Below are 13,713 nucleotides of genomic sequence, written 5' to 3'. Positions count from 1 at the left end.
AATTCCTTAACCTCTCTGTGCCCTCGTTCCTCCCCTGCAAAATAGGGATAACTAAAGCACTCACCTTCCAGCGTTATGTGAGGAGGAAATGAGAGAATGCACTTCATGTGCTTTGCATCCCACCTAGCACAACAGCTAACACCAAAACAAACGTTACCAACTACAAAAATATCAACCTAAAAATCACTGTGTGAAAATTTCAAGCATTCCCATAAAATAGATTTTTAAATCACATACATGCAGAAGCCATTCATTTTTCCCCAGCCAGCACTGTCCTGAAGCCTATTTTCCAAACGAATAGCTCTTTCCAGACCTAGCATGGAAAGTTCCATCAGTCTCCTAAGCTGCTGAGCCATCCTTCCTCAAAGCCCTGGCTGCCTCTCCCCTGCCATTTTGTAACCACAGGCCACAGGAGGAACTCTAAAATACTTTACAGAGGCATAACTTTGGCAACCCACAATTTTAAAGTTGATATAACTAACTATAGTACCTAACTGAAGAAAATTTCAGTTAGATGAAGGATGGCTTTTAAAAAACTATCTAGGTAAGAAGGAGCAAGGCCATGAAAGTAGAGGCGTGAAGGGGCTGGCCAAGGTGTATATGACATTCTTTTTTTGTTCCTCCAACCCACGAATGTAAAAGATGTTACTGACAAATGTATGTATGTAGGTATGTACGCACCTATCAAGAGATTTAAGGAATTGCTTGTGCTATTATGGAGGCTTGGGAAGTTCAAAATCTGCCGGGTAGACCAGCAGGCTGAAGACCCAGAGGACAGATGCAGCTTAAGTCCAAAGGTCGTCTGCTGGCAGAATTCCCTCTTCTTGGGAGGCCAGTCTTTCTTCTATTCAACAGATTGGATGAGACACACACACACTACGGACAGTCATCTGCTTTTCTCAAAGTCTGACTTAAATGTTCATTTCATCTAAAAAATACCTTCATATAAACGTCTAGATTAACGTTTGGCTAAATATCTGGGTACCATGGCCTGGCCAAGTTGATACATGAAGTCAACCACCCCAAGGGTTTATCCTGCATCAATACAAACAAGTTCCACTGGAACAGGGGACACCTCTGTCTGTCCTCCAGTTCTCCTGGTCTCAGCCTGTGTGGCCTCGCTGGCTCCCCCCCCCGCCCCCCTGCCTCCCTCCTTCCTTTCTCTACCTCCCCTGCAGGAGCAAAGCCCAGGTGCTCCCCACGGGTCTTGCACAGCTGCTTGGCTCTCTGTGGCACTTTCTGGTGCTTTCTCAGTTGTCAAGCTTCCCACCTCCGTGGGGGCGGAGGTTCTGTCACTTGCCTGCGGGATGCGGCTGGGAAGGGGAGGAGCTGGCACTTGAACCCACATCTTCTGATGCAGGGTCTAAGCTCTGACCCTATTCAGACTGCTTACGTCCCTGTGGTCAAAACGTGCCACCTGGGAACATGCTAGGTGCGCTCATGGGCAAACGTAAAGACATTTTTAGAGTTACCTATTTACTTGAATGTCGAGTAGAAGGGAAAAAACACAAACTAGCTTATCAAAGTCATGATTTCAGGATATAATCACACAGGATAAGGTCAAATTTAAAAAGTGAGTGAACAAAAGGAAAACACTCTGAAAATAAAACTAAAGGTGGTACATGAAGGGCAGACACATATCATAAAGGTGGTACACGAAGGGCAGAAGTCTGGAGAGTGCTAGCCTAGACCGAGGCCTCCTTGGTAAGAAGGTAAAGAGTTAACTTGTCCTGAATCCTCCTGCTTCTCACGGGGTGATGGTCCCAAGCTAATTAGAAGACACTGAGGGTTTTTGTTTCTTTCTAAAACCAGAAGGACGGAACTCCAGGACTTTACTCTTATTTCTTTGAGCTCAGGGAGGGAACAAAACCTATTCACCAGTTCCATCTGTAGGGTCAGGCAAAGGCTTTAATTCCCAAGTGAGAACCGGCTCCACCCCGCAGCCTGAAACCTGACCTGTCTGTGGCTGTGGCTGCCACCCAGCCTGCGACTGCTCATTCCCAGTGACACCAAGACCAGACAGAGGCTGTGCTGGAGCCAGGGCCCTGGGTGGGCACCTGGGCTCTGCCTCAAACTTAGACTACATCCCAGCAATGATGATAATACCGGGTAAAAAATCACAACAGCTAACAATTACGGACAATTACAGTCTGGAGGGCACCGGGCCAAATGCTTCACAACGTGACAATACTACAATTTCCCAACACAGCAATGCAGCAATCCCAACTGATACGTGCTATTATTATCCTCATTTTTTAGACAGGGAATTGGAGAACAGAGAGGTTAAGTAACTTGCTCCAGGTAACAAAGCAGGTGAAGGATAAACCAGGACTCAGACCACCTGGCCTGACTCAGGAGCACATCCTGGATGGTACTGTGTACCATGCGGCTAGCTGACACAAAGCCCTTTCTAGACATTAGTCCCTGTTATCCTTAAGACAGAAATTCTGGGTTCTAACCTGGCGCCAGCACTTATGGATCAAGGTATTGGAGCTTCAAGATGCAAGGGCTCCCCACGGCACAGAGTGGGAAGCGGTAGAGATTCTGACTCAGGGGGTCCAGGGCTGGAGCATCCTCAAACATCTCTGACAGGGGTGCTCTGTGACCCCAGTTTGAAGAACAAAGAACTTAACCATTCTGCCTCTGGCTAAGAGGTCAGCAAACTATAAACCCACGTGCCAAATGCAGTCTGCTTTTGCATGGCCCACAAGCTAAGGATGGTCTTTACATTTTTAAATGGTTGAAAAAAATCCAAAGAAGAACAAATTTCATGACCCGTGAAAATTATATGAAACTCACATTTCAGCGTCCATAAATAAAGTTTGATTGGAACACAGTCATGCCCTTTCATTGACTTATTGTCTGTCTGCCGTCGTGCTCTGAGGGCAAAGTTGAGCCGTTTGCAGCAGAGGCCATATGGACCATAAAATCTAAAATATTTACTATCTGGCCCTTTAAAGTCTGCAAATCCTGGTCTAGTCTACTCTGCCAGCCATGCAGCATCCTCCTTACAGCCTCCCTCCCCTCCAACCTCTGCCTTCATACCTCCAGGGTCAGGGAGCTCACCACCAAACAAGGCAGCCAGGCCCACTGTGAAAGGCGCTGGCACTGAGCTCCTCTGGTAACCGGCCACTCTGCCCTCTAAGCCTGTGCAGTCGGTTCTATCGCCCCTCCGCAATGCCCAGCCGTGTGCTTCTTTCCTCCAGCATCAATCCTTCCTGTCCCCATCGTCCCCTCAGTTGTTCAATTCTCTGGGAAACAGAGGGAGGACGGTGGCACCTCTGTGTGACAGGTAAGGGAGGCAGGGGAGAAGGAGTGTGACATAATCAGCAGTGGAACTGCAGGGGGACCCAGGTCTCCTGCCACCCCGCCTGGTGTCCCCTTGACAACCTTGCTTGAGTGTCCAGTTTGGTTTCCACTCATCACTCCCAAAATGGCAGCCCCGAGGGCCCGAGGTGTTCTCTTCCTGCTAATGCCTATGGTCTCTTACCTATGACGCCTCCCGGTGGCCGCCCTGGCTTGGCCTTTGTGGAACTAAGCGTGGCTCTCCCCGACCTTTCACCTCTCCCGTCCAGCCCAGGACTCAGTCTTAGGCTCTGGGCTCTCCGCCTGGCCCATCTTGCTCTGCCGCACCCGCGGCCGGGGCTGGTCCCCAGGCACTGCCCATGCTCATAGTCTCTGCTGCTTGCAGCTTGCTCTCCTGAGTCGCCTGCATCTCTAGTTCAAAGTGCCAGGGGTGAGCCGACAGCCTGAAGTGGAATATGGGGCTCTTGGGTTGCCTTCTGACGTCTCTCTATAAGACACAGCCAGTAAGGGCTGTCCTCAGAGAATACCTGGGAAGGGTTTTTAAATCCTTGGAAGAAGAGGGCTGTGTCCACACCAGCTAGTACTCAGTTATCTGGGATCTTTTCAGCCCCAGGCTGCTGCCCGCTGGGGAAACGGGAAGCTCTCCTGGTAGATAAGGGTGTGCGGACAAAAAACGTCACCCGCCATTTCAGTAAACAAAGGCAGCTGTGGCCATCAAGCCTCTGGCCACTGCAGCACCCTCCCCTCACCCAAGGTGCACCTGAGTGGAATTCAGGATGGAGAAAAACAGGATATTGGCACTAGATACTGAAGATGCATGTCAAAGGACTGATTTCAATAAGCCCAGACTCTTGCATCTTCCCACACAGAGGAAAGCGCTAAAATCATTAACTTGAGATGTCTGTTTTTTGTGATTAGCAGTAATCTTTTTATGTTTGACTACTTTTTTTTTTCCCCCCAGCAAAAACTCCTGTATATCCTGGCTCCTCCCTCACCTCTTTGGAACAGTCCCTCAGAGCTAGCTGAGAGGCTGCCTCGCAGGCTGTAATCCTCAGTAAGGTCTCCAGATGAAACATAATTCTCAACTTTTAGGTTGTGCATATTTTTCTTTAGTGGACAGCTGAGTGACCTGGAAATGTGCACAGGTCCAGGTGTGCACTGCAATCGGAAAAGCTAGTCTGTGGGTCAAACGATAACTGTATGTTGGAGGGCTGGGATGCTGCATATTCCAAACAGGTGTTGATCAGCCAGAGGCAGTGTGGTGAGGGTACGAGAGAGGACCTCGGCTTTGCAGCCAGAGACTCTACTGAGCTGTGAAACCTTGGGAAGTGACACCTGCCTTCAGACTTACCTTTAGTGACATGGGAAAAAATAGCAAAACCCTGCAGGGTTGAAACCGAGTCCCCCTAAAACCGACGTCCTCTGCCGAGTTCCTGATTAAGCTCTCCATCCAAAACTATTCCCTTTCTCGTCCCACACCTGTTCCCCTCAAGACTTACGAATATCAAAGAAAAGGGAGCTTTGAAACTGAGCGGGACCCTGTGGGGTCCTTCCGGGCACAAAAGCTTTTCCGTGTCCCCCTTCCCTCCCTTCCTTATTTCTTGTTTGTGGGAGAAAGGCTTCAGTCTCCTAAATCTCCCCGAGTGCCAAAGTGCAGATTCAAACAGTTACTAATTAGGGAAGGGAGGGAAGGCAGAAACAAAGGAAAGGCAGTCAAGAAACACTGGTGCAGCGATAAAGCAGAGTCCCAGCTCCGCCTCGAGGGATTTACTTAACAATCTGATACAAATCTCTGAGTTCTTCTGCTGGACCTGGGGGTGCCACCCAGGGGGAGGATGGTGACTTCAGGTCTGCATAAGCAGACCCCAGAGTGGAGGGAACCAGAAGGTTGATGCCTGAGATTCCTGGAGCACCATCGTGTCACCTCCCCACCAACCAATCAGAGGAAAGTTACAGACCCTGCACTCCCCCCAACCCCGCAGCCAATTTTGCCTTTAAAAACTCCTCCCTGAAAACCATCAGGGAGTTTGGGTCTTTGGAGCACAAGCAGCCCATTCTCCTTGCTTAGCCCTTGCAATAAACCTTTCACTGCCCCAAACTGTTTGGTTTGTTTAGCCTCACTGTGCATTGGGCACACGAACTTGGGTTCGACAACAGGGTCGTGATACCAGCGTGGCACCTGGCATTTGCTCACAAACTGTTACTTTCCTTTTCTCTTTTCTTTCCTCCTACTATGCGCCAGGCACCATGCTAAGAGCCAAGGGTCTGGATCAGTAAGGTACAGCACCTGCCCTCAGGAAGCCCAGGCTAGCCGGGGAGACACAAGCACAACTACTAACAGAATGGGACAGTGCTTTATTAGTGTGATGACGGTGAAAATAATAAAAATGACAATGATGTTTCCCCAGCACTGACAATGTGCCAGGACCTGTCCACGGAGCAGCTCACTTCACTCTCACAACCATCCTGAGAGGTGGATGCTGGTATAACCCCCATTCCACCCAGGAAGGAGCAGAGGCTCAGAGCCCAAAGGCAGACAGTGAGGGAGCCTGCAGAGCTAGGGTGATGGGAGGGCACAAAAGCAATGGCTGGATCTGAAGGGGTCAGAGAAAGCCTCAGGGAGGAGGTGATGATGCCCGGGGCTTTGAAGGATGCACTGGGAGCAGGCAGAGGGAGCAGCAAGCACAAAAGGGTGTAGGTGGGTGGCTGGGGACTTTGTGAGTTGAGTCCTTTGTGAGTTACTTTGTGAGTAACTTTGTGAGTTAATCACCCCTGATTAACACCGTCAGGACCCACTGTGCTCAGGGCTGCCAACTGGACAGGACTCTACTCTCAACAGAGAGATGGAGTTGGCAGTCTTGAGAAGAGATTATTTCACCCCTGCAGTTTACAGAAATGCAAGCAGCTAATACTAGGTCATTAGTAATAGTAATCACAGCCAATCAGGGCTGTTGCCGTCTCTTTATCAAAAAAAGAAAAGAAAAAAGGAATACTGAGGGTATTAACTCAAATGGCAGACATTCTTCATTTAATCCTACTTTTAGAGCTTCTTCAGCTTTGGTTCAGATATCAGGGGCTCAGGGCAGTTCATCTCAGCTTTCCTATCACTTCACTGGGGTCCTTGGGTGAGTCCTAGTCTCCACCTCCCCTCTCTGGGCCTCAGTCTCCTGTATAAAATGAAGGGGATGGGCTAGAACAGAGGGTTTTAATGTGTGGTCTCCAATCCAGTGGCCATCTCAGACCTATAGGGTCACGAACTCTGGGGATGGGGCCCAGCCTTCGATGCTTTAACAAGTCTTCCAGGGGATTCTGATGAGAGCCCTGGGTCACAAGAGCCCCAGGGTAAGGACTGTTCCTGCAGTAATCCTTGCTCTGTGCTCTAAGGTATTAAGGGTTAGTAACTCTTTGGACTGAGTTATCTCTTGCCCAAGACAGGCAACCTTTCAGAGTAAGAAAAGAAACTGTTTTCTTTGACCATCTAAAGCCCAGAGTCCAGATGAGCTTTTCTAGAGAGGCTCAGACACATGTGGCTGACTGTGAAAGCCAGAATTTTTTGGGGCGGGGAGGGGTAGGAATTCTCAAACTTGGCATGTGATGAAAGCAGTGGTATCTGCAGCTAGAGAAATAAAGATGAGAGACAAGCTGCCTTCTCTTTTCAGCTCCAAAACAATGACTCACCTGTGCGTGTGTGTGTGTGTGTGTGTGTGTGTGTGTGTGTGTCTGTAGTAGGTGGGGCAGGGAGGTGGCCCTGAGAGGTACAGCTTCCCCTCTCTCATCCAGGAGCTTCCTGGTTGTAAATTCTCTACTGACAGCCTCCTCTTGAAGACATTTCATTACAAAACCTCAGAAGAGCCGCAAATGGCCACGGGGGCGATTTCAACAGAGCTGGGTCAACAGACTTAAGCGAGGTTTGGCTTCCAAGATAGTAAGAATGGAAAGAATATCTTGTCTTAAAAGATCCAATTTTCCCAGTTTGAACTTAAGGCTAAAAACCGTCAAAAAGTTGGAGAGAGTTTCACAGTACTGCCCTGGGCTTCTTCATGCAAGGAGGCACACCCAGACTGCCCTGGAGAAGTGTTAGCGGTTTGGGCCACGGCCTGTGGGTCCTCTCTGCGTTGGTGGGCAGAAATGAGTGCCTATGAGACCAGCTGTCCAGCCATTTTCAGGAATTCCAGACCCTCACTTGGCAGTGTCTCAGTAACAGTAATAAATATTACCACTTTCTTTTATAGAGCATCGGCCACGTGCCAGGCGCTAAGTCCTTTACATTTATTAACGGGTTTAACCTACACAACAACCTCACGGACGTAGGGATCATTATTATCCCCTAATCACAGGTGAGGAATCCTCCCTACAGAGGCAACGTCACAGAACTAATAAGTCTCCCGTCAATAGGGGGCGAGAGATTCAGGAGATCTGGGCTCTGAGTGAGCCTGAGTCTCTGCCACAGGGCTTGGCCATCCCCTCTACTGAGAAAGGAGGGAGACCGAATCAGGTGGTTTCTAAGATCACTCCCAGCTCAGAGTCTGCGACTCCATGCGGTCCATCTGATGCCGGTTGGTGAGGGCGGCCAAGGCCGGCACGTCCTGAAGCTTTGGCCTGGCTTCCTCATGGAGCGGGTTCCTCAGCGTCTAGCCCCGGCCCGGGGGAGGCAGGGCTCCCTGTCCCCCTCCCAGCAAGACGCCCACCCAGCCGCCAAGCCCTTGTCTCCTGGTCCTGGAGAATGGACTTCTAGCCCTTCTCAGGTATCCGTGTCCGCAGCGCCGAGTGAGACAGGAATGAGACGGCAAGGGCCCAGGCGGCGCGACTTGCGCCGGGTAGGCGACGAGAGAAACATTCGAGGGGCCCATGGACTGCAAAACCACGCAGTCCCTTTAACCCCCCAAACTTTCTCCCTTGATTAGCGACCCCAGCAGCCGCACATTGGCTGAGTCGCGGCCGCCAGGACCCGCCTTCTCTCTTTATCTATTGGTTGCTGTCGGTATCCATCACAAGCCGAGGCTTCTTAGTGGACCTCGGCTTTTGTCAATCAAAGCAGGCGGGCGGCTGGGCGGGGCCAGGTCAGGCAGAGACACTCCAGCCTCGTTCCTCTCCCTGCCTCCCTCAGGTGTGTAACTGGGGACCTGGAGGCGCGCCGGGGGGCCGGTGCCGGGCGCGGAACCCTGCGCTGGGGTTGGGCCGGGCCCCGGGGACTTACCGATGCGCTGTCCCACTGGAGAGCTGAACGGGTTCCCCAGGAGAAAGTCCATCGCCACGGCTGCCGCTGCCGCTGCCACTGCCACTGCCACCAAGCCGGGGAATCAGCTGACAGCAACCGCGAGCGCCGGACCCGTCACGTGACGCGCCGGACGGTCCTCGAGGAGGCGCGGCTGGGGCGGGGCGGAGGGAGTCTGGAGCCGGCCGCAGGCCCCGCCCCTGACATGGAGGGTCGGCGCCTCGAGGCGGAGGACGATGACTTCACTGCGGTGTACTCGGCGTCGGTGGACGTCACGCACGACGTCGGGCGGCTGCGGGCCTGGGGCGCTTGGGTCTAAGCCACATCCTTCACGTCTTTTTAAGGATTAGGGGCGTTGTCTTTGATCTCTACACACCCAGAAAACCCAGTCTCAGACCAGGGAAATGACTTGGGTAAGGTTACCCAGCAAGCTGAGACTCCAGCTCTCGCTCTTAGTTTTAGCCTCTAGGACCTCACTATGACTACACACCCACTGCTGGGTTTGACAGCCTCTCTGGCCTGTTGTCTCCCTGCCCAGAGAAGACTCTTCCTATTTGAGATCGAGGTCTCCCGGCTGCAAAATGTATCCTCTTTGCAGCCCAGATTCCGTTACCTCAAAATAGGAGGGAAGGGCCAAGGGTTTTGCGACACCTTGACACTGAGAGCCAACTCAGTGAATTGCAGCTAGGGACGGGCTAGGGCCCAGGGTGGCAGAAAGCACACAGATGTCACGAGTGGGTCCTGGGACCCATCTCAGCCATTCATTTACTGTGTGATTCAAACAGTGGGCTTCCATTTTCTCTGGATTCTGGAATTAGGTCAAGGACCTTTCTTTTTTTAGGTCACTGGCTCCTTTGAGAAAGTGTAGAAAGCCGCGGAGCCTTTCTGAAGAAAAAAGGCAGAGATACAATTTGACCTCAGGGAGTTTCTGGGGTCCCTCAGGTGCAGCAGTGGACCCCAAGCTAAGAATTAAGAATCTCAAAGGCTCTTCGCAGCTTTGTAATTCTAATATCTTCAACCTTCTCGTGTGCTGTGTTTCAGCTATGTCATCTACTCATTAGATACCAATATTAGATCTATTGGTTATTTTTTTTTGCTTCTAATGACATGCACTCCAAAAGATACAATAACCACTGCTTTGGTAGTTTGGGTTACTGCAGGATGCTTCAGTATTTTTTGGGCATATCTGTGAATTTTAAATTTGAAAGGCTAGTAAATTGCAGAAATTTAGGACGATAGAAAACGTGAATTAGATCTTAATCACTTCCGTTAATCTGAGCAGTCATAGGGGCTGACATCTTTACCGTACAACATAAAAGCTTTATGGACGTCATGTACTTCTGTGCTTTGAAGTGTTTTAATAATGCTCATGAGACCTGTTAATACATGCCCATACCCCCAGTAGTCTAGATGCTCTTTGAGGGCTGGGATGCTATGTCCATTTCTCTCACTGTTGTGCAGCACAGTGACTAACGCATGAAAATCTAAATCAATCTACCTTTCTGTAATGGTATTTGGACTATAAGGGGAGATGTACACTTAAGATGATCTTCATGTCAGGTACCTTCCATGTTTTTCTTCATTTAAACATATTGCTTGGTTGTATGGAATATATTTAGCATGATTTTCCATTGGATTCTTCCATTAACAACCTTTAACATCCCCATGTTGGGTGGTGATTTAACCAGAAGTTCTTGCCTTCTTGCACCACTCTGGTTTAAAGTGATTATGGGCAGGGCTTCCCTGGTGGCGCAGTGGTTGAGAGTCCGCCTGACGATGCAGGGGACACGGGGGTCCGGGAAGATCCCACACGCCGCGGAGCGGCTAGGCTCGTGAGCCATGGCTGCTGAGCCTGCGCGTCCGGAGCCTGTGCTCCGCGACGAGAGAGGCCACAACAGTGAGAGGCCCACATACCGCAAAAAAGCATCGATTAAAGTGATTATGGGCAGATCTTGGCTTTCTGCCAAGAATAAAACAGCCATAAGTTTTATGCTTCATGGTAAGAAACTATATACCCCCAAACAGGGAGTGAAATCATAGCTCTATGTAAACAGAAAGCTATTTAGCTATTATATTAGAAATGGAAGTGTGTGGATTTTGTCAATAGATAGGAATGTAAATTGCAAACATTAAATGTAGTACAGAACTAATTAAAACTATGTGTTCAAAGTGTTTCCTAACAGGAACAAACTCATTTAGTAAAAAAGTCTGTTTTAATTTAATTTTTCCTTTTAAGTGTTTTAGCAATATCAATATCAAAATGCCAGACGCAAGAGAGAGGAGATATGGGGATATGTGTATATGTATAGCTGATTCCCTTTGTTATAAAGCAGAAACTAACGCACCATTGTAAAGCAATTATACTCCAATAAAGATATTAAAAATAAAAAGAAAAAAAATCTAATGCCTTCCTAAGGATAAAAATGTTTTAAGTCCTTTAAAATTGACATATTGCATAAATGTAACATAGTTATATCCTTTAAGTACTTTTAGACAAAAAAATCAAGATACTTTGCCTCCAAAGCTTAAAGACAGCAGGATGACAAGAAAAGTGAGGTCTGTATAGTAAAATCCAGCTAGGACAAAAGGACGTTTGAACAATGAAAAGGTCTGACAGTTTTCCTACAATCACATTTGCTCAGGACTGCATATAATGGGGAAGGATTCTGATGAATTACATACACAATTTAACTTTGAAAGTGGCCTGGGGTTGAAGAGAGCCTCAGCTTTGGGCTCAACTGTACCAGTGTGTTTATTCTGGCTTTGCCATTTATGTAGCTGTATAAACTCAGGAAAAGTACTTTTCTGCATCTGTCTCATTTGTAAAGGGGGATAATATTCATAAAGCCTTGGGGAGGAGTAAGTGTGATAAAATATGCCAATCACTCTAGTCGTTCAGTAATATAGCTGTCTCTTTTTTGCTGCCTCTCCATAAGAAGTGAGCCTTTCAACCAATCATAGTATTTTGCTATTTATGACTATTAACAACCTTGTGTTTGAATTGAAATTTTTACTTTGAAAGGTCTGATCTCATATATTGAATGTTCACAACTACTAAACTTCATGTCAGGCTGGCTGGCTTCAAGGCTTGTAGACAGGGAAGTGACTAACACTATTTTACAGATTAGACTGCAGATGCCCATAAAGATTAAGTGACCTATCCAATCCAACATCACTCAGTAAGGACAGTACTGAAACACATGGTTTAGCACAAGATTTGGATGTGATTCTTATACAAGACTCATAGGTATTTCTTGAGTTAGGCCAACAATGTAATGTACAGACAATTTCATTTGCCAATGAATAGAGCTACGCTTATCAGAGCCACTGGCTTTGCAGTTTGCAAGAGAGAAGATGGGAGTCCGCAACGTAAAAGTTACTAGAAACAGAGCAAGATGTTTGTTAGGAAGATGGCTATGATCAGAAACTTGACCTCTATTCCAAACGGATTTTTTTTTTAAAGAAAATTATGGTAGGATATAGTGTGAAAGACAGGTTTAAAATTTCATAGCAACTTTCGTTAGCAACAGGGAAAAGATAGCTGACACTGGACTACAAATATTAAAAATGTGATTTTTAATAATATAAGTACAAAATTTTATTTCTTTATACAACTGTAATGGGATTTGGATCAAACAGCTAGAATTTATTTAAAAAACAAAATAAAACAATGATATAAAAATTGCAAGAAGGTCTGAATCCAAAGTTTTTCCTCTAATAGTACCAAATACCACAAGGAACAGATTATTATACAAATGTGTACAAATTTTAAATACAAATACAATAGGTTTGGATTTTAAAGGAAAACAAACAAACAAAAAGCAGGTCCTCGTCAGGACTTCATTAATGTGTACAAATGACAATGGTAGGACTGACTTCTTTCCGTACTAATCCACGTCTCCGAGGCCCTTCCTTGATACCCTGTGTCAAACAGAAAACTGACATGGGTACAGAGGAGGCGTGGGATAGGTGCTAACACACAAAATTAAACCAGGATTTCTGCTCTTCGTGATTTTGGTTCCCAAGAATTCCTGTTTCCTTCTGTTTCCCAGTTAAATTTCAAAACTGCTCTGAGGTGAGAAAGGCATTAAGCAGCCAGAATACCTTTAAGAAACACAGCCCTGTGACCACACTGGTGGGAAAAAAGGAAAGAATTAAATAGGATGCAGCAGAATTAAATAGGCTGGCGGCACTGTCCTCAAAGATCTACTTTGATGCTGCAGTGCTCTGTCCAGGCCAAGGGAAGAAAGCAGTCACCTCAGAGCTTGGTTTTGACGGGGACTCTCAAACCGAATTTAAAAACAATGCTGAAGTGCTCAACTGTTTTCTTTGGAACTGGGAAGCAAAAGCCTGGTTCTTTGGAAATAAGGGCAGCTGGGAATGGTAACATTCCTTTTTATTTACTTTCTTGACATTATTCATTTTTAAAGAACTAGAATCCCAACATAATGATTCCTTTTTGAGGCACGATACCTTAAAGTGTAGATGATTTGGAGTTTGCAGAGGAGACCAGAGGAAGGAAGGGAGGCAGAAATGACAAATCTGTATCTTCCACATGCTGTTGCTGGTGGAGGCTCTTGTTTTTAAATTATATATACAGAAATTTACAGGATAAATTAAAATCTAAGAGAGTTTTAAGAGTTAAATACACATAATTAAACACACATTCACACACGCACATAAATAACCCTACATGAGAACAGAGTACTTTTTTCGCAATTCGCTTATGTGTGGAATGCAGAACGCTGTGTATCTGCCCAGCAGGGGAGCCAATGAGATGAACCCAGGAATCAGCCTGGGCAAAGCTCACCTTCCACACCCGCCAAGCAGCTAAGCAGCAGAACTGTGAGCTACGCTGACGCGGCCAATGGAAGATACCAGCTCTTAGTTCTGCAGACCAAATGCTCTGGGTCAGCTCACAATACAGGCCATTCAACTGGTGGCACTGACAGCTTTACCCTCTCCAGGGCTCACAAATCTCCTTGGCTCCGGCTGAGGCTGCCAATGGTACCAATGACTACAATAAGTTTTGCGACATGGACACTGGTAGAGCAGGAATTGGAATGAACCCCCTACTAAGTTCACTTAAGCCATCGCAATAACTTTCAGATGGGAACGATGTTATCACTTCCCACCTAGGTCACTTCAAGTTGAAAAGCTTTGTACTTTCAGTTAACTGACATCTTCCCATA

At 47.4% G+C, this 13,713-nt stretch overlaps 1 protein-coding gene across 1 annotated transcript in view; it reads right to left on the bottom strand.

The window, feature by feature from the left end:
- Positions 1-8,606, bottom strand: part of TOM1 (target of myb1 membrane trafficking protein) — a 46,250-nt gene extending 37,644 nt beyond the window's left edge. Inside the window, exon 1 of the mRNA XM_082849598.1 lies at positions 8,504-8,606. Coding sequence (XP_082705724.1) covers positions 8,504-8,555 — 52 coding nt within the window. The 5' untranslated portion in view covers positions 8,556-8,606. The remainder of the gene's footprint in view (positions 1-8,503) is intronic.
- Between the last annotated feature and the right edge of the window lie 5,107 nt (positions 8,607-13,713).

Source organism: Leucopleurus acutus (genome assembly GCF_964270905.1).
Source record: "Leucopleurus acutus genome assembly, chromosome: 11".
NCBI lineage: Eukaryota > Metazoa > Chordata > Mammalia > Artiodactyla > Delphinidae > Leucopleurus > Leucopleurus acutus.
Note: the sequence above shows the minus strand (reverse complement) of the source record. Positions and strands in the feature narration are given on the sequence as shown.